Source organism: Carettochelys insculpta, chromosome 14 (genome assembly GCF_033958435.1).
Source record: "Carettochelys insculpta isolate YL-2023 chromosome 14, ASM3395843v1, whole genome shotgun sequence".
NCBI lineage: Eukaryota > Metazoa > Chordata > Testudines > Carettochelyidae > Carettochelys > Carettochelys insculpta.
The window spans coordinates 3,000,238-3,021,044 of record NC_134150.1 but is presented as its reverse complement, the minus strand read 5'-3'; the positions used below and the strand labels follow the sequence as shown (position 1 = coordinate 3,021,044).

Genomic DNA, 20,807 nt, shown 5'->3' with positions numbered 1-20,807 from the left:
GCTCTGAGAACAGGCCGGCGGTGCTCCGGCGGCGGGTTGCCAGAGGGCGGGGAGGCGGTTGCATGGTGGAGAACACCAGCAGCAAGCAACACGGGCTTCTTCTCATGCCGGCGTGTACTGGGCAGCTTAGCCGGTCGAAGCCCATTCTGGGCCCTGAGCTCGGCTGTGCTGCTTGTCACCTTGGGACGAGGCCTGAGTTAGCCTGGCTATAACCTGTCCGGGAGGGTTAGCGTCGCCCACAGCGTGCTTTGTCGGCGGGCTTGGGGCAGTTGTTGCACCCTGCTCCCCCTGTGTTCTTTCGCTTATTTAGAGAGGAAGCAGAAATAACTCCGTCTGTGCCGTTGCCTAAGTGCATATCCTGTGCCAGTGGACCAAATTACTGGAGAGCTGCCCGGTGCTCAGTAAAGCCACCCCACCAATTTAGCAGGTGGCGAAGGTGGAGGGAAGATGCTGAAGGGCACTTTGCTGCAAGCGTGCTGGGCGTGCTGTTGCTGGGTATCCGTCATGGCTCATTAGCCATAAAAAAGCAGGCGTGACTCCTAGGTAAAAGTAAAAATTGTCTTCATTAAATAACGGACAGGAGCGTTCCTAGGTGTGATGGGTGCGAAGGCAGCCACTGCTAGCCACAGTCCTTGGCGAGGACAGCCCATTCCACTCCCTCACCAGGATGGAGGCTGCCCGCAGCTGACAGCGAGTCGGTCTCACTTTAAACACCAGTTCCCATCCTTCAGCCGTCTGCTGCTAAGAGGCCTGTCCTGCGCTCCTCGGGAGGCTCAGTGCTGTGCGCGGGCACTGAGCTGATTTCTGAGCCCGCATGGTGAAACAAGCAAAAATTTCCTCCGGCTCGGGACGGGGCAGATGTGAATGGTAACAAGTGTGAATTTGGAGGAAGCCCCCTGGGAGCTGCCCCACCGTTACTGAGAGCAGATCCAGCAGAGAAGGGACTGGTGGGGAGGAGGCTGCAGCTCGGGGGATTGTGTTGGATCCCATTGGCCGTGTGTGCTGTCTTATGTCTTGTAAAACGACGAAGGTTTTCGAAGCTGTCTCCTGTGGGAATGGCTCCTGTGCCTTGTTCTGGACTCAGGAGCAGGCAGCTAAACCCTCTTAGGACCATAAGAGAGTTCAGTGAAGAGCTAGATACATGCATGGAGGTTAGGTCTATCAAAGGCTATGAGCCAGGGGGCAGGAATGGTGTCCCTGGCCTCTGTCAGAGGCTGGAGATGGATGGCAGGAGACAAGTCACGTGATCATTGTCTTTGGTCCACCCCCTCAGGGCAGCTGGCACTGGTCACTGTCGGCAGACGGGATGCTGGGCTGGATGGACCTTTGGTCTGACCCAGTAATGGCCGTTCTTGTGTTCTGTCTTCACAAGGCTTGGGCCACAGCTCCCAACCAGCTGCTGCTTTCAGTCTCTCCTCGCACTACAGAAGCTGGGACGCTTCTGCTAAGCACACGAGCCTGGGGAGGAAAAGGGCACTCTGACCTATCGCAGTGGCTGCGTTTCGATTAGCCTTGTTTCCCAGAGAGATCTTCAGAGAGAGGGCAGCTGGGAGGACGGGGTAACACCTGCACCCCTCGGGGTGGTCACTGTCCCATGGAGTGGCACCAAGCCCACTTATGCAGAGAGACTAAGTCACCTCTGCTCCGGCTCTCAGCTCCAGAGGTGCCTGGTTCAAGTCCCCCTGCGGGCGGTTACATGGGCAGGCTCTGGCCTTACCTGGGAAAGCTCTAAACACGCTGCTCCTGGAGAACCCCTGCACAGAATCCACCGCCTTTCCCGGGGCGGGCGGCCTGGAGGAGCTGTGGCTGTGTCCGGGTGGGGTGGGCCTCCGGGAGGCTCTTGGCTGTGCTGCCCCTCAGCCCCAGGGCAAGGCAGATGTGTAAATGGGCAGGCGGCTTCCCCTCCATGCAGTCTGCCGTGGCCCCTAGGCTTTACGGCGAGGCTGTGGCACGTTGCCCCAGGCCTAAGGGGTGCAAGTGCCGGTGCGGTCTCCTTCCCTCCGGTGTGGTGTGAAGCTGCCGGGCTCGGAGCTTCTTGTCTTCTCCTGCCACCCACCCTGCCTCAGGCTTTGCAAGACTCCTCCTGTGCCATATGGATCCCAGCCCTGGCACTGTGCTTGGAGCTGCAGCGTTCATGGGTCTTCCCCCCCCGGGGAGGAGGAGTGGGAACTTGCCTGTCCCCCGGCGGGAAGGAGCCATCTTGGAGACTGTCGACACTGGGGTGGTTTAATGCCTCATCCGCACTGCCAAGGTCCAACCTGAACCAGAGCCTGGTCCGGCTGCGCCCCAGCCAGCTCGGCCGGTCCCGAGAGACTCCCAAGTTGGGTGGTGGAGCTGGGGAGAAGGGTCGGAGAAAAGCCTGGCTGGGAGCCCAGGAGAACCGGGCCACGGAGACTGCCCGTGGGTGTCCTGTTGTGCTGTGAGTTCCCAGGGCCATGCCTCTTCCTGGGCTCTGCCAGAGGGCAGGAACTCCAGGCCTAATGGCTGGGACTGCGGACGACCTGGGGAGGCCTGAGGAAGGAGGTGAAATAGGCGTGTCAGGCAGGAGAAAGCTCTGAGCTGCCAGTCTCCCAGGGCCAGCACATCCGTCAGCAGAGCAGCTGTTGTGGCCAAGTGGTTTCGTTACCAGAGACAGACTGATCCCCTGCTCTGCTCCCTGGGCCCCTGCCTGCCTTTCACACCTCATCTGGCCAACTGGCCCTCGGGGAAATGGCTTCTGGGCTGGTAGCAGCCACCCCACCGTGGCTGCCTCTTGTCCGGTGGTGCGCTGGCTGCGGGGCTGCCATAACCGGAGCGGGGCGGCGTGTGGCAGGGAGCACTTCAAGCGCTGGGCCCAAGCCAGCAGCGAGGCGATGCCAGTCAGCCCATGCTCTCCAGCACTGGGCTTCGCACTTCCTGGCCACTGCTCTGTGCCCTCCTGGGGCGCCTTCCTCACACCGGGGCTGGGCATGGCTCCTGGAGTCGGGGAGGCAGCAGGTGCTTCAGGCTAGCCCAGAGACACGCCGCTTTGGAGCAGAGTCCCTGCACAGGCCGCCGGCCTGGCCTGGCAGAGGCTAGAGTCAACCCTGGGCGGCGCTGTTCTTTCAACCCTGGGCCCCTGGTGGAGGGGCTTCCGGCTGAGGGGCTGCACCCGCTTGAATTCTACCAGCCACGGACAGGCCCCTGACGACCCAGGCGGCATTGCAGGGGGGATTCCGCTCCCAAAGCAAAGGAGCGCAAGCTCCCTCTGAGGGCCTTCCAGCCCCACCGGGAACAGGTGCGTGGCAGTGAGCCGGCAGCGGGCTGGGAGAGCACTCCCCAGCGTCCTGGGCTCAGCAGGCCGCGCTGGAGGAAGCGCCCTGCCGGGTTTCAGAGGCGAGGTGGGTGTCCTCCTGAAGCACCTCAGCGTGGGTCCCCTGGCCCTCCTCAGAGCCACACAGGTAAAAGCTGCTGTGCTGACAGCAGGGGGGCGCTTTCCCCGTCTGCCGCCCACCCTTCCTCGCGCTGCGCCAGAGGAGGAATAACCCTTGTAACTGCCGGCGTTCATTTGGGATGCCCTAAGGCCGGCGGCGTGCCTGGGAGCTCTGTGTCGCTGTGGGCTGCCAGCACGCGTGGCTGCTTTGTAATGGGGTGATGCTGTCAGGAGCCTCGTACGGGCTGGCTTCACATTGTAAATGCAGCAGTTCTCAGCCCCTCTGGTGGGAGGCGGGTCGGCCCCTGTTTTGTGGCGGGACCCTGCCCCGTAGCCGTCTGCAGCCGCACTCGTCGGGCTCGGAGAGTGCCGTGCGTGCCACAACATCCCCTTCCCCTCCGTGCGGGCTGCGTGTTGCTGCCTTGAGCTCGCCTGCGCCTTGTCTGGCTTTCTCCTCGCTACCGTCGTTGAGTAGGTACAGCAGGTGTGGGAGAAGGCAGTTCTGAGCAAGTGCTGCTTCAGCCAGCGTTCCCGGGACCAGCCCCCTCTGCCACGCAGCAGGAGCCGCAGGACTAAGTCCCAGCAGGCCAGGGCGGTGTGTGCTGTCCCGGGTTTGGAGAGCTGAGCTGGGAGGCGTCGGAGCGCGTGTCTGGAATTTCTAGTTTCTCGGGCTGAAGGGCAGCGTTTGTAAGCAGCGTATTGGAGCTCTGAACTGAAGGACAGGAGCCTGAAGGTATGACTGGGGGAAGGGTTCTGGCTGGGTCTCAGCACGGCTCCGATGGTAGTGATCTCCTGGTGCCGAAAAAGGAGGTTTAGGCTTGTATGTCCCGGCCTCTCACTGAACATCCGTAAGGCCAAGGTGCTTCACCAACCCTCGCCGACGGGACAATCTCACGTACCTTCCACTGAAGTCAACAGAGAAGTGCTAGAAAACCTGGAGCATTTCCCATACTTTGGAAGTCATCTGTCTGCTAATGCTGACATTGCCGCAGAAATCCAGCAGCGTCTGAGCTGTGCAAGCTCTTTTGCCCACCTGAGGCAAGGGGTCTTCGAGAACTGGGACATCTGTCCCAAGACGAAGCTCCTTGCATCCCGTGCAGTGGTTGTTCCAACGCTACTGTGGGCGTGTGAAACCTGGACAACATACAAGTGACGTTTGAAGGCACTTGAACAAAGTCATCAATGCTGCTTCGGGAGAACCCTAAATTGCTCCTGGGAGGACAGAAGCATGAACGCTAGCATCCTGGAAGAGTCGAACATTAACGGCTGTGAAGCCGTAATCATTCATTGGTAATCATTCATCATGACTTCGTTGGACTGCTCACGTGGTTCGGATGTCCTATCAGCGCTTCCGCAAATAGATCCTGTTTTCCGTGTTGGAGGAAGGACAGGAGCCTTGGGGGCCAGAGAAAGCGATAAAGGGACGTGCTGAAGACACACACGGAAAAAGTGCAGCACCGTTGTCGACTGTTGGGAGAACCTTGCCCAAGACCGCCTCCAGTGGAGAGCAATAATCTGTGCTGGGGCGGTGCCGTTTGAGAGGTCCCACCACAGTGTGGACGAGGGGAGGCGGAGAAGGAGAAAAGAGAATCAAACACTGCCCAGTGCCCCTCCAACACCTACCACCACCTGCCCCTTCTGCAGTAAGACCCACGGCCCCAGAATCGGGCTGGTCAGCCACCAACGGACTCTCAAACAGGCGGGTGATGGGAAGACATCCTACTCATTAGAGTGACCGCAAAGATACGCCCGAGGGCTGCCCGTGAGCGTCGTCAGCCTGAAAGGAGCCCTCTGGGAAAGAGATGCAGAGACGGCAGGGAAACCAGACAGACCTGAAACAGTGTCACAAACGGGCGGCTGGCTTTTGCGTCAGTGCGGGAGAATCAATCAGTGCTGAACCAAGAGGGTTGATCTGCAGCCAGAGAATTTTAATGACGGGTTGACATAAAACCTGTGGAGGCCTCTTGGCTTCTGCTATCACAGGCGGGTTTTCTGGCCACGTGCAGTCTCTTACCTGGGGGTTGGCGTGATGAGGTCTAGCCACGTGCTCAGCCAGGGCTCTCTGACTGGCCTGCCAGGATTGTGCGTTGAGCTGGTGCGCGTAAGAGCTGCAATGCTGACTTTTGGCTGAACGAAGCTTAGCGTAGCACAGGGGGATAATAATTTTTGATGGAGGGGATCACGCCAAGATTTTAGCAAACGGTCAAGGGCCGCACTTTCTATGGGGGAGGGCGTGGGGGCTGGGACGGAGCTGAGGTCAGATGGCAGAGCAGGGTGGGGGCTGGGGTGGATGAGTGGGGGGCTGAGAGCCAGTTTGGTTGTGATCTGCAGCAGGGGTTTGGGGTGCAGGGTCCAGCAGGGTGCAGAAGAGTTTTCTGGCTTAGCGGAGAGGTGTGGGAGGGGCTGCAGAAGAGGATGGGGTGCAGAGGTGGACGCTGGCTGGGAGTGCCTACCTAAACAGCCTGAAGGCAGCAGTTCCCACCCTTTGCACCAGTGCGCGCCCCCATCACCTTCCCAAACTGTTGAGGCACCCCCATCCAAGCCAATTCCAGCTGCATGGCCACAGCATTACCTGAAAAAGGCCACCACAGCAGAGATTTTTGGCCAGCCCTGAATGCTGTTGTTAGAAGAGATTTAAAAATGATAGAGTGAAACTCTGCAATGAGTTTAAAACTTGCTTTCTAGACCCCCTGCAACGCCCTGGCAGACCCCCCCCCAGGGGCCCGTGGACCCCGGCTTGGGAACCACGGCGCTAAGGCAAGGCTCCCTGCCTGCCCGCAGCTCCAGACTGCCTGGCTCCCTGCTCTGCGCTTTACGGCCAATAGCTCAGAGATTTTGCTGGGGCCGGGGTCAGCACGCTAAGTTCTCCCTCCTTCCTCCCAGATCCGGCCCGCAGAGCTTATCTTGCCTGCCCCAGTGTAGCATCTACCAGCTCGGCCAGTGAGCAGAGACGCTGGCCTGGTGGCTCCAGTTTGGGCTCTGTCGATAGTGGGCCCAGTTATCTAAACCGCACGTCCCTGGGGGTTGTGGCTGGAACCTTGGACCGAGCGTCCAGGCCTAACCTCCTTCAGCTCAAGGAGCACTGGGCTAGCTGGCGGCGGGAGGCGCTTTGTCCGTTCTGGGATCGGCCAGCCGCTGCAGGGAGATGACTCATGGCTGCGTCCTGGGGCGGCTGAGAGCTTCCATAGCAGATTCCCTTCACCTGCCGTGGGTTGGACAGCTCAGCTAGGGCAGCGCTCTGCTGTCGGCGGAGCGCCTGTAACAGAGTACATACTGCCGGGAATTTGAGCTCTCATCTGGATTTCTTCGCTTGTTGCTCCTTGTCTGAAAGGTTGGCTCCCTCTGCGCAAACACAGCTTCCACCCGAAAGGACCTCGTAAGGCTTGTGACGGAAGCCCGCCAGCTCACGGCTTAGCGCTGGTGATTGAGGGCCTAGAACAGTCCCCAAGCGTCCCCGTTCCTACGGAGAGGAGCAGCGAGACTCAGTCCCTGCCTCCAAGAGCTGCAGCCTTGAGGGCCTCGGGCCAGAGAGGTGAACGGCCGCTCACGGGGTGGGGCCTGGACGAGCTGGAGCCCAGCCAGCTTGCTAAGGGTAGGAGTGAGGATGTTACACAAACCCACCCAGCCCCTGGCAGGGTCCTTGCTTGTGCCGCCTGCTCCAAAGTCAGCGATGCTGCATCCTCGCTTTTGCTTTGAGCAAGCTAAGCAGAATCCAGCCAGCTGGGCACAAGTACGTGAGCTGCAGTGCAGGCGTACCCTCCGGGTCTTGCAAAGAGTCCCAAACAGGATGCTCGTTACCGAGCCTTGTCAGGCCGCCTGTAGTGGACGCAGCTAAGCAGGGACATGGGATCAACGCCTGGGAATCGGCGTTAGCAGAAACCCGGCCCTGGCTGCAGAAGCGGGTGAGGTGAGGGTGTCGGCTGGAATCTGCTCCGAGACCTTCAGGACAGAGTTCCCTGTAAGCTGAGGGCTTGGGCAGCCTCCCAGGAGAGATTCAGGTGCCGCCCGGCTGACCAGCAGAGCTCTCGCGGCCGGCGGCAGGTATTTCTACTGGTGGTGCGCATCCGCACATGCCTCGGCACAGACAACAAAATTTATTCTGCCCTGGGGTGGAAAACGTTAGAGGGAATGTTGCTGCACGCTGCCACCAGGTGCATTTGCTTCTGCAAGGGCTGTGGCTGCTGTGTGGCATGATCCCTCCTGCTTCTGCCCTCTGGACAGCACTGGGACTTCCCGCCACCCTCCGCCACAATGTGCCGCACCCGGGGGAGCTGTTGTTCCCCAGGTCTGCCTGGCACCCTTCCTGCTCTCAGGCAGCCTGGGGCCAAGGCCAGGTGGCAGGAGGGCACTTCTCTCCAGGCGTGTGGCCGTACTGCTGAACTTCCCGAATGCTCAGACCCGGCTCTGAATGGGTGGCCAATGCTATATGAGGGTGGAATGGAGGGGTGAAAGTCTTTTTCAGCAGGCCTTGTGAGTTGAGCTAGAGTCTTATAAGGGAATGTGGCAGCTTTATTTTTGTTTTCGAGCCATTCATTTAGGTCATCGCCGAGCTGCGGGAACGGTCCGCACAACAATGAAAGGGTACTAAGCCGTGCAGGGTTGAGTGATGGACAAGTCATTCCAGTAACTTTATTTAATGGGTACAAAACCGTTTGTCGAGTCACAATTGAAAGCTGAAACGTATTAGTCCTTGCGCTTAGCGTAAATTGATGCCTTCGGAAGGTGTAACTAGGACTGGGCCACCGTCACCAGCTGACTAACGTGGGCAGGCAAAATCCAATTTTTTCCTTGACCTTTCAACTTTACAACAATCTCCGCATGTAAAGGGAGATGGGAGCAGATCCTCAATGGGTGCAAATTCTCATGGCTTCGGCTCGGTTTCCGTTCCCTGATGGATGTCCAGAGTGATAGAAGAAAACCAAAAAGCTGGCAGTACAGGAGCTGGAGCCCAGGATCCGACCCCTAGCGTGCGGACGCTCCAGGGCTGATTGCGGCCAGCCGCCGCCGTCGTGAGCTGCAGCAGTAGCAAGTCCAAAGCGCTGGGCTCTGGCGAGGCGGGGGGGTGGCCGACAGCACCACCCGGCGATCGGCGCATGGCCGGTCTCTCCTTTTCGCCGCGTTCGGGGCGGGAGTCGTGTTTCTCCCAGTCGCTCTCTGGAATCTCCAGCATTGCTTGGTGAGTTACGGCCACCTGTTTTCCCATGCTCCTACCCCTCCCGCTCCCCCATCTCCTGTGTCCGACTCCACCCTGGCCTCCGCGCCGGAGAAACCCTTCGCCAGAGGACATCGGTTCTGGGTTTCCCGTGGCATCTGGGAGGTGCTGCGTTGATGGCTTCAGCTGCTGGCAGCTGTTCCGGAGGCTGGCAGCTGCACTCGGTTGCTTGACAGGCGTTGGCCGGTTGCTCTCCCTCCTCCGCCCCTCCCACAGTACTGTCTTCCGAAACTTTCAGACCCGCAGCAGGGCGGGAGCGTTGCGCCTGCAGCTCGGGCCGCAGCCCTGGGCCGGCTGGGACGTGTTTCGAACCCGTGTGGCACGCAGCCTTAGTGGAGAGCGTCACTGTCCCCCCCCCCCCGATGCAGGGTTAGATGGGGGCGTTTAAGGTGAAGACGGGAGACGTTACAGCAGTGTCTGTAAATAGACTCCAGCGCAGAGCAACCTCCGCAGCCGTTGAGGTGGGAAGCCCCTGCAGGGGTTGTACAAGCCCAAGGGCTTGGCCCTGAGTGAGGTGGTACCAAAGAGATGCAGGCTCTTGCCGGAGGGGCCTTTGCAGAGGGTCTGCCTGGCAGTGGAGCCTGTGGTGCTTCTGCGAGGCCACCTGTCGCTCTCCAGCGTGGCTGGGAGCTGAGTTCCCCCCAACCCCCACCCCCCAGCCACAGCAGCAGGGGGCAGACCCCTTTGCCTGTCGGGGAGTGGACCGAGGGGGGACCAGCGGCCTCTTGGGAGGGACGGACCCTTGTACTGTTGGCAAAGCAAGCTGGCTTGGTCCCACGTGCTTAGCATAGATGTGCTTCCACAGCAGAAGTTCTGGCGTCTCTGCCAACAGGAGTAGCACTTCAGTGCATCACAGTGGAACACTCTTGTCCCCGCTTCCCTGGGGGGAACCGGGAGACCCAGGGGCTGGGACTGGAGACAAAACAATATGCCAGTGGCCTGGTTTGCGAGACACTCACCCCAGAGCCCTGGCTCCCAACAGGGGCTGTCTGCCCCTAAGCAGGGTATAGATTTGCCAGGCTCTAGGGAGCCCTCGAAATACCTTCCAGCGTGTCCTGGCTGGACCGGAACTTTGGATTCCCAAACAAGGGAGTTCGGTCACATCACCCAAGCGCTGGCTGTCTCCGCCGGGGGTGATATGTGCAAACCGGTTGCAGATTTCCCAGGCAGGGCTAGCACACAGAAAAACATCAGGAATCCCGCCCTTGCTAATCAAAGCCAGGCCTGCAGGCAGCGAGTACGTTGGCTTTCAGACTCCTGCGCAAGGGAGCTGGCCGGCAAAATGTCAAGAGTTGCTATTTCTGGAAAAGAAGCCCTTGGTTTTGATCGCAGCCTGGGGGCAGGGAGAGAGGACCAGAATTAGACTGGCCTTAAAATGCCTCCTCCGGCACAGAGGCAGGTGAGGGTGTCAGAGCTCCGGCACAGCTGCCTGCCCGGCTCCCGACGCAGCTTTCCAGGCGGGTTCTTGCTTCTGCAGCACTGCCAGCTTGATGTGCAGCCTGGCAGGCCTGGCGTGTGGCTCCTTGCTACCTCGGGGCCTGCAGGGAGCTTCGCTCAACTGATCCAACCCTGCTGGGCCAGGAGGCTTTTCTCCAAGAGCCAAGGCAGGGCTGAGTGGCAGAGCAAAGCAGCAGGAAAGCAGCGACAAGCACAGGGTCACCTGCCCTGCGTGACAGCAGGCGGAGGAGCTGCTTCATTGCCGCATTAGCTGGAGACGGGGAGCTGGGGCATTCCCTCGGCGTGTGCTCTGGCTGTGTGGGTGGGGGGAGCCGGGGCGGCTGCAAGGTGCGTGCTGGGAGTTCGTGACCGGGAGGGCTGGACCATTGGGAGAGCTGAGAGATTGGGTTTCGTTTCTCTTCTGCTCATTCACTGTCGGGTCCTTTAGGAGGCTGTTGTCCTGCCACACTCAGGGCTTCTCCTCGAAGAAGTGCAGCCGGGGACAGGTTGCCTTCCCTGGGTAACATGCTCCCCTGGGCTTGCAGAAGTAAGGGGCTCAGGAGCGCCTGGTGTCTCTGCCTTGGAGACATGTCTGGAGCCCGTCTGTGCCCCTGACTTTCCCAGAGTGAAGGAGTGGACTTGAGCTCTCATGCAGGAGGTTAGACTCGGTGCCCTAGGTTGTCCTTTGTGACCTGGAAGCAGGGCAGATGCTGATCCAGCTGAGGTTTGTGTGTTTCCGAGGGGCCTAGAGGGTAGAGCCAAGGCCTGGTTGGAATGTTCTCGGCTCTGATGGTTCTCCAGAAGGGGAGGTTTTGATGGGACCCTGGGAAAAAGTTCCTAACTGTCAGGGTGGTTAAGCGCTGGAATAAATTGCCTAAGGAGGTGGTGGTGGAATCTCCATCACTGGAGATGCTGAAGAGCGGGTGAGACCAACAGCTGTCAGAGATGATCTAGACGGTGCTTAGTCCTGCCATGACTGCAAGGGACTGGACTGGATGACCTCTCAATGTCCGTCTAATTCTAAGGTTCTCTGAGTGCTCACGTCCGCTCCACCTTAGATGCACGTCCTAGGAGCAAGCCTTGGGCCTTTCAGCGGAGGTCCAGCTGTCAGTCCACAACCCCCCATTTTGACAAACACCACTTGCCAGACAATCACTCAGATATGTGGTCAGAAGGATTCGCGGGTGGCCTTACAGACGCTGGGTTCTACAGCCCAGCCCCATTAAGTAGTTTAAGGCTCAGCGGTCCTGACTGGAGCCCTTCTGTGAGAAGGACAAGGGCTATAAACACCAGCAAGGCCACCTGTTGACGTTCTCCACTCGGTTGAGTTCATCCACAGCCAGCAGGGCGGGAAACAGGCTGTTTGAGGGTGTGCTCAAGGGCAATCTTCCAGCCTGTCTCTTACATCCTCCTTCCTGATGGTTCTCTGACTGCCTGACCCCTTACCTCCCTGCCTTGGCCTCTCTAACTTTGGACCATTGGGTCCTCAGCACGGTGGCTCAGGTTGATACTCTCAATCTTAGTTCTGTCAGCTCTTCCCAACCCCTTTTCCTTCCCTCCAGGGGCACCTCTCATGAGACTCTGCTTGTTCAAGGAGGTATAGGGCCTTCTGCAAGTGAGGGCTGTCCCTCTGCATTACAGGGGGGTGGGGAGAAGGGCTTTTCATGCCATGAATTTCTAATCCCAGAGAGGGTCTAAAACCCATCCTGGAGCTGTGAGATTTCAACACGTGCCTCCGGAAGCTGAAGTTTTGCACGATCTTCTTGTCCTCCATCATCCCTTCCTGGGATTCAGGAGACTGGTGCAGCGCCCTGGACTTGACGGAGGTTTACTTCCATGTACAGATGTTCCGTGAATACAGATGTTTCCTGCTTCTCACACTATCGGTTTGCAGCGCTCTCAACGCTCCCAGCTTATTTGCCAAATGCATGTCTGTGGTATCCAGATTTACATGTACATCAATGCTTGGCTCAGCAAGGACCACTCCAGGTCCCAGGTCGAGCCCAACCTCTCAGTGCTACAGGCCAGTTTCTACACCCTGGACCTGTTGGTAAACAGAAGGCAAAAAAGTATGTTAGTGCTGGTGCAGAGGATGGAGTTTATCAGGCTGGTTCTTGACTTCACCCATGGCAGAGCAGTTCCTCCACAGGGTAGATTCAGGCCAATGGGGGAGCTCACGGCCTGGCTATGCTGCAGGCTAATGGGCCACGTAGCCACCTGCACTGACCTCATCTGCCAGGTGAGGCCTCAGGCTGCGCCCCTCCAGTGATGGCGAATGATTCTCTGCGCCCATCCAGCTGCCCCGAAGACATCGTTGTCAGGCTTCCACTGCAGTGGTGGACAGGTCAGAAATTGGTCCTGGAAAGAGGCCGTGGTACTCGGTGTCTCTGTGAGCAGACACCTCCAGCATCTGCTACTAGCAAGAGCATCTCAGCATCTTGCTGGCCCAAGGGACCAGGTCCACCAAGGAGCTGGCGTTGCCCATAAATATCCAGGAGCTAAGACTAGTCAGCTTAGCCTGCCACAGTTGTCCAGTTGACAGACAGCGCAGCCTCGTTGTTCTAAATCAGCAGCAAGCAGGAGCTTGCTCCTTGCCTCCGTGCCGAGAAGCACTTCACCGGTGGGATTTTTCACATCCAAGACGCCATCCATCTGGAGCCTCTGAAACAAGTGTTAGGAACGTGTGCCCGCAGAAGAGCCTCTGTGTGGGGTTTAAGGACCGACTCCGACTAAAGTCCTCGCTGGCATGATCTCTGGAACGCTCATTAGCAGGCACACGAGTTCTCTGGGTGGTAAATAGGTTTCCTTGGTAATGCTTTCACCTTGAGAATAAGTGCACTTCGCAGGAAACGCTACGTGCTACTTGCATGACCCCGAGGAGAAAGCAGAACAGGCCAGCCAAGCAGGCTTGCTGGGGAGCTCACCGTGCAGGCTGCAAAACCCCTCTTTAGGAGCGCCAGGGACGGCGGTCTCTGCCAAAGAAAGATGATGGCCGAGGAGCAGGATGTTTCCAAGTGGGGACATGTGCTGAGCAGAAGTATGGGGCAGATGCCCTGAGCTGTGACACTCGCATCTGTCCCCGTAATCGGAGGGAAGAACTCTGCACTTGGTCCCTGTGGCAGCTTTTTTAACCTGACTAACTTCTTTCCCTTAAGCTGCGGTGGCACTGGGTGACGTTCTCAATATGGGCCGAACTCTGCTCCGGATGAACGTGTGGATAAAATTCTGTGTGGTGGGAGCAGAGCCAGGCGGCACCCCCTGCTTCTGAAAAGCTCGTCCTTAGTGCCGGCAGAGTGCGTCTCACCTGTGCGGTAACTTGCCAGCGTCCCATGCCGTCCAGATCTGCCCCGCTGGAGGGCTGGGGAGAGGTCAAGTCCAGCCCCCTGCCCTCACGACAGGACCAAGCACCATCTGGACCATCCCTGATAGATGTCTGTCTAACCTGCTCTTAAATATCTCCAGTGATGGAGATTCCACCACATCCCCAGGCAATTTATTCCCGTGTTTGACCACCCTGAGAGTTAGGAACTTTTTCCTAACGTCCAACCTAAACCTCCCTGGCTGCAGTTTAAGCCCATTGCTCCTTGTCCTGTCCTCAGAGGCCAAGGGAGAACAATTTTTCTCCTTCCTCCTTGTAACCCTGTTTGAGGTACTTGTAAACCGCTGTCCTGTCCCCTCTCAGTCTTGTCTTTGTGAGAGCTCAGGGCAGGAGGCTTCCCAGAAGGGTGGAAGACAGGAGGCTTAATTGTAATACGGAAGGAAGAAGAGAAGGCTTATCAGCCCAGCTGACAAGATACGGGCTCCCGCCTCAGTCAGGCGTCCTTACAAGTGCTTGTTTCTCTGGCCCAAGACTCAAGAAGGCAGGTCACGAGGGGCTGGAGGCTCTCCGCAAGGAGGCGTGGAGGCAAACCCGCGGGAGAAGCCAGGCCTGGCAGGGTGGTCAGCCAGCAGCCTTCACCAGCAGTATTTGGGGAAACCACTGCCCCAGCACCCTCCCCGCTCGCTGCGGCTGGAGAAGGAAAGAGGAGTGTTCACAGGAGAGTCCACCCTGGGTCCTGCTAAGCAGAATCCCTCTCCCCACGTGGCTTTTCCATGCTCGGCACAGGGTGGCTGGGGCTCAGGAGTTGCCCAAGGCGCTGCCGGTCCAATGACCAACATGGCCGACAATCAGAGTCTCTGTGCTGAGTTTTACGTAACCTAATCTAACATTCTTCCTGGGCTGTGTGCAAGGGGAACGGGCAGCGATAAATAAGCCCATTTATACCAGTTATTCTTACATAACCGCGTGAGACGTAAGCATTTGGGATTAAACATTCCCCCGGGTGGAGGGGGAGGCTGGAATCAGCCCCACAAACATGCCAGGGGGCTCGAGAGGCTGCCCCCGGTGGCACGCCACAGCCAGCGGGAGCCAGGGTGGGTGTCGAGGAGGAAAGGCGACCGCCCCGGGGATGAGTCGCTTGCTTATTTCGGGGCAGTGCAGCGGAAAAACAAACCTTAGCGCCAGAGGTAACTGCCAGGGAGAAACTAACGCACAGCCGGGAGCCAGAGTCGCCCCTGCTGTCTTCAGGGTGAGGGGCCATTAGCCGACCCCAGCTGCCTTGGCGAGAAGAGCCGATGAGCATTCAAGCAGCGCCCAGGACTCTCACGTCCAGGGCAAAAATCTCCGCTCTCTGGCTCTTCCCGCAGGCTGTAATTCTTTTATTTCACAGGGGGGGCGCAGAGCATGTTTAGTCCCAGCTCCACCCGCGGCTTGGGACAGGGCAGTTCTGTCCCCACCTCTAAAAAACCTCTGTGGTCAGAGAGGGGTGTCCTCACCCCATCCACTTGCTCCTCTAGGCCAGTAGAAATCTGCTAAGTGCTGCTCTCTGCGGTGCTCTGCTGTTAGCCTCCCTGGACTCTGAGAAGCAGCTGTTCGTGCCAGTGTTCCGTGCGTGTTTTTGATCCATCTCGGGACACTTTTGTTTTAACCCCTGGCTATTTATTGTCTTAAGTAGTCCCTTGTGAGGGATCTTGCCAGAAGCATTTTAAAAAGCCAAGCAAATTCTGTTGAACGGGGTTTCCTGCATCCAAAGCTTAGCTGACTCTTTCAGGGACCCGAGGGCAACGTTTCTCGACCTTTTTATATCGTACCCCTTTTTAAAAAAAAAAAATATAAGTATCCCCAGACTTCTCTCACGTCGGGCCCACGTCCCACCAGTTGAGAAACAGGGTTCTGAGGGCTTGGAATAAGCCCCATTCAACCTTTCCAGATTCCTGTACCCTTTGCAGGAGTCAGATTGGTTTTGCGTATCACCTAGTTTGCATCACACTTAAAAACTACTTACTTACAAAAGCATTTTATGCCAAACTATCACAGGCAACCACTGCTGAGAACTTGCTGACTTTCTACCCTCTTATTGTCAAAGAAATGGATTGGAATGGAACTATTGTACGTCCATTTCAGCCTAAGGAGTATGAAGCAGCAGAAACAAGTCTTTTTAGAGTGTACTGACTTTACTAGTGGTTTTTTATGTAGCCTGTTGGAAAACTAGGCAAATGTCTAGATGAGTTGAGAGATCCCCTGGAAGACCTCGGTGTGTCTGCAAGGGAACATGCACCCCTGGCTGAGAACCAGTGCTCTAGAGCAGGTTAGAAAGGCAGATTTTTCCCCTCCTAGGAGCTGTGCTGCTTTGGCTGGTCCAATCTAATCTGGATTGTCCTGAAATAATCACTATGACAAGGAAGGAGCAAAGCAAGTCCCAGCTGTGTGCTGTAGCTAGGAGTTACGGCAGCACCGTGAAGCTGATGTTTGACTCTGGGAGCTTCTAACCACCACCAGGATCGTAGCTGAAGCATTCACATATAGTGTAGCAAAGCACCAGCGTGGCGTAGGTCGATTGACCTGCGTCAGCCTGAGCGTGCCGAAGGCCGGTGAAAGGGGACCGATCGTAGGCTCCGGGGCAGTGATGGCAACCCTGCCGCTCTGGGTTCCTTTCCGTCAGAGATCCTGAAGCATTTTTCACTCGGCGACCCAGACTGAAATGGCTCTGTCTGGTGCAGGGGAGCAGCCCTCCCTAGGGCGAAGTGGGACAGCTCTCCAGCCGGGGTGACTCACCGCACAACAGCAGTGAAGGGTGGTATCCAACCGAACCTTCCGGCGGGGAACCTAGGCAGAACGCCTTTGGCTGAGGCACCCAGGGCTGTGTCAGCCTTAGTGGGCGCAAAAGTGCCCTAATGTGATTAACAATCTCATTCAAAGGCCGAGCCCTCCGGCAGCACAATCCCTCACTCTGGCCAAGTGGGGCTCTGGTTCTTCCAGCGAGACTGGAGAGAAGAGAGCCATCTACTGAGTCACCAGCAGTCTTGCCTGGAGCTGTCCCATGAAATCACTGCCCTTGTTAGAGCCTGTGTAGCTTATGGGGTGTGATGAGATCACAGCTTGAAGCCACCTGCAATGGCGGGTGTTTATTGTTCTGTAGCACGAGTCTCTGACAGTCCTAGTGGTACATTTGGGGGTGAGTGTTTTATAGGTAGCCTTAGAAACTGCACTCCGACTGATCCCCTTTTCTCAGATCTAGAGAAGTTGTTGTTTCCCTCTATTCGGCACTGGTGAGGCCACATCTGGAATATTGTGTCCAGTTTTGGGCCCTCCCATATGAAAAGGACGTGGATGTGCTGGAGCAGGTTCAGCGGAGGGCAACAAAAATGATTAAGGGGCTGGAGCACATGACCTATGAGGAGAGGCTGAGGGATTTGGGCTTGTTCAGTTTACAGAAGACAAGACTGAGGGGAGATTTAATAGCAGCCTTCAACTTCCTGAAGGGGAGCTCTAAAGAAGATGGAGAGAAACTGTTCTCAGTGGCAGATGAGATGGCAGAACAAGGAGCAGTGGTCTGAAGTTGAAGAGGGAGAGGTGTAGGATATTAGGTAAAACTATTTCACCAGGCAGGCGGTGAAGCACTGGGATGCGTTGCCTAGAGAGGTGGTGGATTCTCCATCCCTCCAGGTTTTTAAGTCCCGGCTTGACAAGGTCCTGGCTGGGATGACTTAGTGGGGGTTGATCCTGCTTTGGGCAGGGGGTTGGACGCGATGGCCTCCTGAGGTCCCTTCCAGCCCGATGAGTCCCCCAGTGCCCTTGAGTCCTGTCAGGCTGTGGATAAGAAAGGAGGCACTTTCCCACCACTCAGCACTGTTCTGTGCAGGCACTAAGTCGCATCCCTGTTACCCAAGCCCACGTAGCACCCAGAGCTCTTCTCCGAACAGGAGTGTCGCGAGGGGCCAGATCTAGTGAAGGAAGTCAAGGCAGGGAACTGAGCACCGGGCAGGATCAGGCCTGTTCAGAATCATCCTGTGCTAGCAGCTGTGTCTAGTTGGGGATGTTCTGCTGTTGAGCCCATGGGCCGATGAGAAATTTTGTGAGGGACACCGGTGGGGTCCTGAGAGGCCACCAGGAGAAGGGGCCGTGTGTGGCCATTGAAGATAAAATGGGATTTAAAGTTTTTTTTTAAGCCTGGTGTCGCCCAAAGACGGGAAGTTGGGGGCGGCTCCCAGCTACTGAAGGCTGTTGGATCAAGGCTCCCGCGGGTGTCCTTGAGCAAACCGCCCAGAAGCACAGCGAGGAAGGGAGGCGTGGTGCCATCGCAGTGCCAAGGGAAAGCCCCCAAAGCCAACCAAACAAAGGCAAATCTGGGGCTCGGTTTCGAATGAAAAACGTGACCTCTCCCCCCACCCCCGCCCGGCGAAGGTGTGAGTTTGCTCAGCAGAACGTTCCAGGCGTGAGCAGCCAAACCCCCGTGAGACAGCTTAGGAAGCCGGGGAGCTGGGCTGTCGGGAAGGGAACAACGAAAGACAGAAAATGTGCCCGTCACAGTTCCCAGACCACCGAGCTGGGAATCAGGAGAGCTGGGTGTGACTCGGCCACATTTCTTGGGTGTCCTTGCGGGACCCTCACAACCGGTGTGTGCCTCGGTTTCCCTCTCTGTAACACACACACTGCAAAGGGTTCTGGGAGCTGTGTGGGAGGCCGTGCTCCGTAGGAGTCAAGGTAGGGGAGCTAGTCTTCAGCGGGAGCAGCAACTACTGAGCCTGCACGTGGGCAGCTGGAGCAGCTGGCAGGAAGTGCTCTCTCTGGGTTGTGGCAGGGAGGCCTGGCAGCGGTGGGAAGCCCCCATGATGCCGAGCTGGGAAGAGAGTTCCCCACCTCTAGACTATCATGTTCCCTTCTGAGCATCTCTGCTTCACCGGGGTGTGACCAAGATGGAGGCGAGTCAGGAAAGCAGGAAGCTTGAGAAGCTGGCCGCCTTCTTGGGCGAAGTGCTCGGTAGGAGCCAACAGCCCGTAGGGAGTGGGTCACAAATGTCTCTGCAGTAGCTAAAGGTCCCAGCAGCACCTTTTGGCATGGTGATGTCTATCCCAGGGGGGTGATGGAAGTGCCATTGGTTGGAATGTTGGGCTGGTTCTGGACACGTCTGCTGCAGTGGGTCGGCGGGAAGCACTTAGGTCTTTGTCCATCCCCGACGTCCCTCCACCACAGAGGGATGCCTTCCCGGAGAGGTCGCCGAGTTAGTCTGTATCTTCAAAAACAAGGTGTCCTGTGGCGCCTTATAGACTAACCGTTATTTTGGAGCAGAAGCTTTCGTGGGCAAAGACCTGCAGTTTCTGCTCCAAAATATCGGTTAGTCTATAGGCGCCACAGGACTTCTTGTGGTTTGCCCGGAGAGGTGAGGTATGTGGCCCTGCTAAGATGGTCACAGAGTGGAGGACGTAACCTCTTTCTCTTTTTGTTTCTCTCCCTTTGGCGCACAGGCAGCTTTGTCTACTTCTCAATGCAGAAAACATCTTCCACTCCATGGCGGACATCCTGCTGCGAGAAGAGGACCTCAAGTTCGCCTCAACCATGGTCCACACTCTCAACACAATACTGCTGACGTCCTCCGAGCTCTTCCAGCTGAGAAACCAGCTCAAGGAACTGAAGACCCCGGTAGGTTGGACGGGAGCAGTTTCTCCCACCTCTTTCCCCCACCTGCGTGCATGTGACTGAGACGCTCATGTGCCTGGGGCCCCAGGCAACCTTAGGGCAGAGTTGTCTCCTGAAGTGTACGCTGATTGCTGACTGTTTTCTCTGAATTAAGGGGGAGGACTAGCTGGCCATGGGGAAGGAGACACTAAGCCTTTTTCTCTGGCCAGTACGTAACAATGTAATTCTCTGAGCCCGTTCGCATCTTCTGCCTCTCATACCTGCCTCTTGGTGCCCTAAATGGACATCCCGTCGCGGCTTGCTGATGAGGAGTTGGCTGGTATTTTGTCTGGTTCCTGCTTTGCACTTATGTGCAGCGTATGTCCCAGAGGCTCACGCTCAAGGAGGAAGAGTGCATCATGCGGGACAGGATATGGGTTCCGTTCTTCACTTTACCATTGACAGTGTGGCCTTGGGAGTCCTCTAACCTGCTGCTGACTCACTTGCTTTAATCTTGCCTTGAGCTTTGCTTGGTAGATGTTGAGACTTAACAGTTGTTCAGTGCTTTGAGGTCAAAAGAACTGCAATAGTAGGTCAGACCAAAGGTCCCTCCAGCTCAGTGTCCTGTCTTCCGACTGTGGCCAGTGCCAGGTGGCCCGGGGGAGCGGACAGAACAGAGAATCATTGGGCAATTCATCTCTTTTTGCCCCTTCCAAGCTTCTAACTTCTTGGAAGCTCCAGGACACGCCGAGCGTGTGTCTCCCTCCGCGAACTTACCTAGTTCTTTTCTGAACCAACTCATAACTGCAGCCTTCCCAACATCCCTTGGCAATGAGTCCCCCAGGCTGCAGGGTCGGGGACGGAGACGGGGAATACTTCCTTGTTTTGTATTAAACTTGCTCCCTATTAATTTCATTGGGTCACCCTTGGGGCATCCTAAGAAGAGGTGACCAGAACAGAATGCGGTGCTCAGGGGGTGAGTGTACTACAGATTTATATACGGGCACTATAATTTGTATACAGGCACTCCCTTTCTTCCAAGCGGCTCCTAACGTAGTTAGTTTTCCTGCCCTTGGTTGGAAGGGGCGCTCTGTGCAAAATGTAACCATTGTTTTTTGTTCTTGTTGGAGGAAGGATGGGTCCCAGAGTACTGTGTGCATAGCCTGATTTACGGAGGGGCCATACACACACTTCCCTCATTTCTTCCTGGCTTTGGTTTTCTTGGTGTCTAAGGGGCAGGCTGGCTCTAGCCGTCAGCTCTTTGCTCCCTGGTTTGCCCTGGGTCAGCACCTCCAGCAGGGGGTCCAGCTCTAGGGTCCCCTCCTAGGGCATCCAGCACGCAGCACCTCTCCAGCGCTAGGTCAGGGCTGGCATCCCCCCTTGCTCCCACTGAGGGCTGGGGCCTGCTTTTCTGGCTCTTGCTTCAGGACTCCGCTGGGGCGGTAAGACAGTCTCCCCCCTGCCCCCCCCCCCCCCCCCACCGTCATCCAACCCTGGGCTGTGTCTCGCCACTCGCTGCCCCTGCACCTCACTCCTGCTTTCCGTATCTACCTGGCAGGGCCAAGATGGCACAGGCCCCGGCTGAGTGCTCGGCAGCTCCGAGGGGTTCAGCCGATCCCTCCTTGCGCCAGGGCGCAGAAGGAGCTGATGTACCTCAGCCGGTTGCTGCAGCGGGAAGCCTAAGGAGCGCCTCTGGCGATTTCCCAAGAGGGGACCACCCCAAGGGATGTTGGTCCCTCCTTTCAGCCCCTTGCTGGGCCTGTGGGCCCCCACCTCTCGCACGCAGCAGCCTCAGTGTTAAGAGTCTACCGGTTTCCTTCACAACCTCTAAC

At 57.3% G+C, this 20,807-nt stretch overlaps 1 protein-coding gene across 2 annotated transcripts in view; it reads left to right on the top strand.

The window, feature by feature from the left end:
* The window catches only part of VAC14 (VAC14 component of PIKFYVE complex), a 160,664-nt gene that overhangs the window by 121,465 nt on the left and 18,392 nt on the right, over positions 1-20,807 (top strand). For both annotated transcript variants that reach the window (XM_075008450.1, XM_075008451.1), the window contains exon 15: positions 18,825-18,999. In XM_075008450.1, the coding sequence (XP_074864551.1) occupies positions 18,825-18,999 (175 nt within the window). The remainder of the gene's footprint in view (positions 1-18,824; positions 19,000-20,807) is intronic.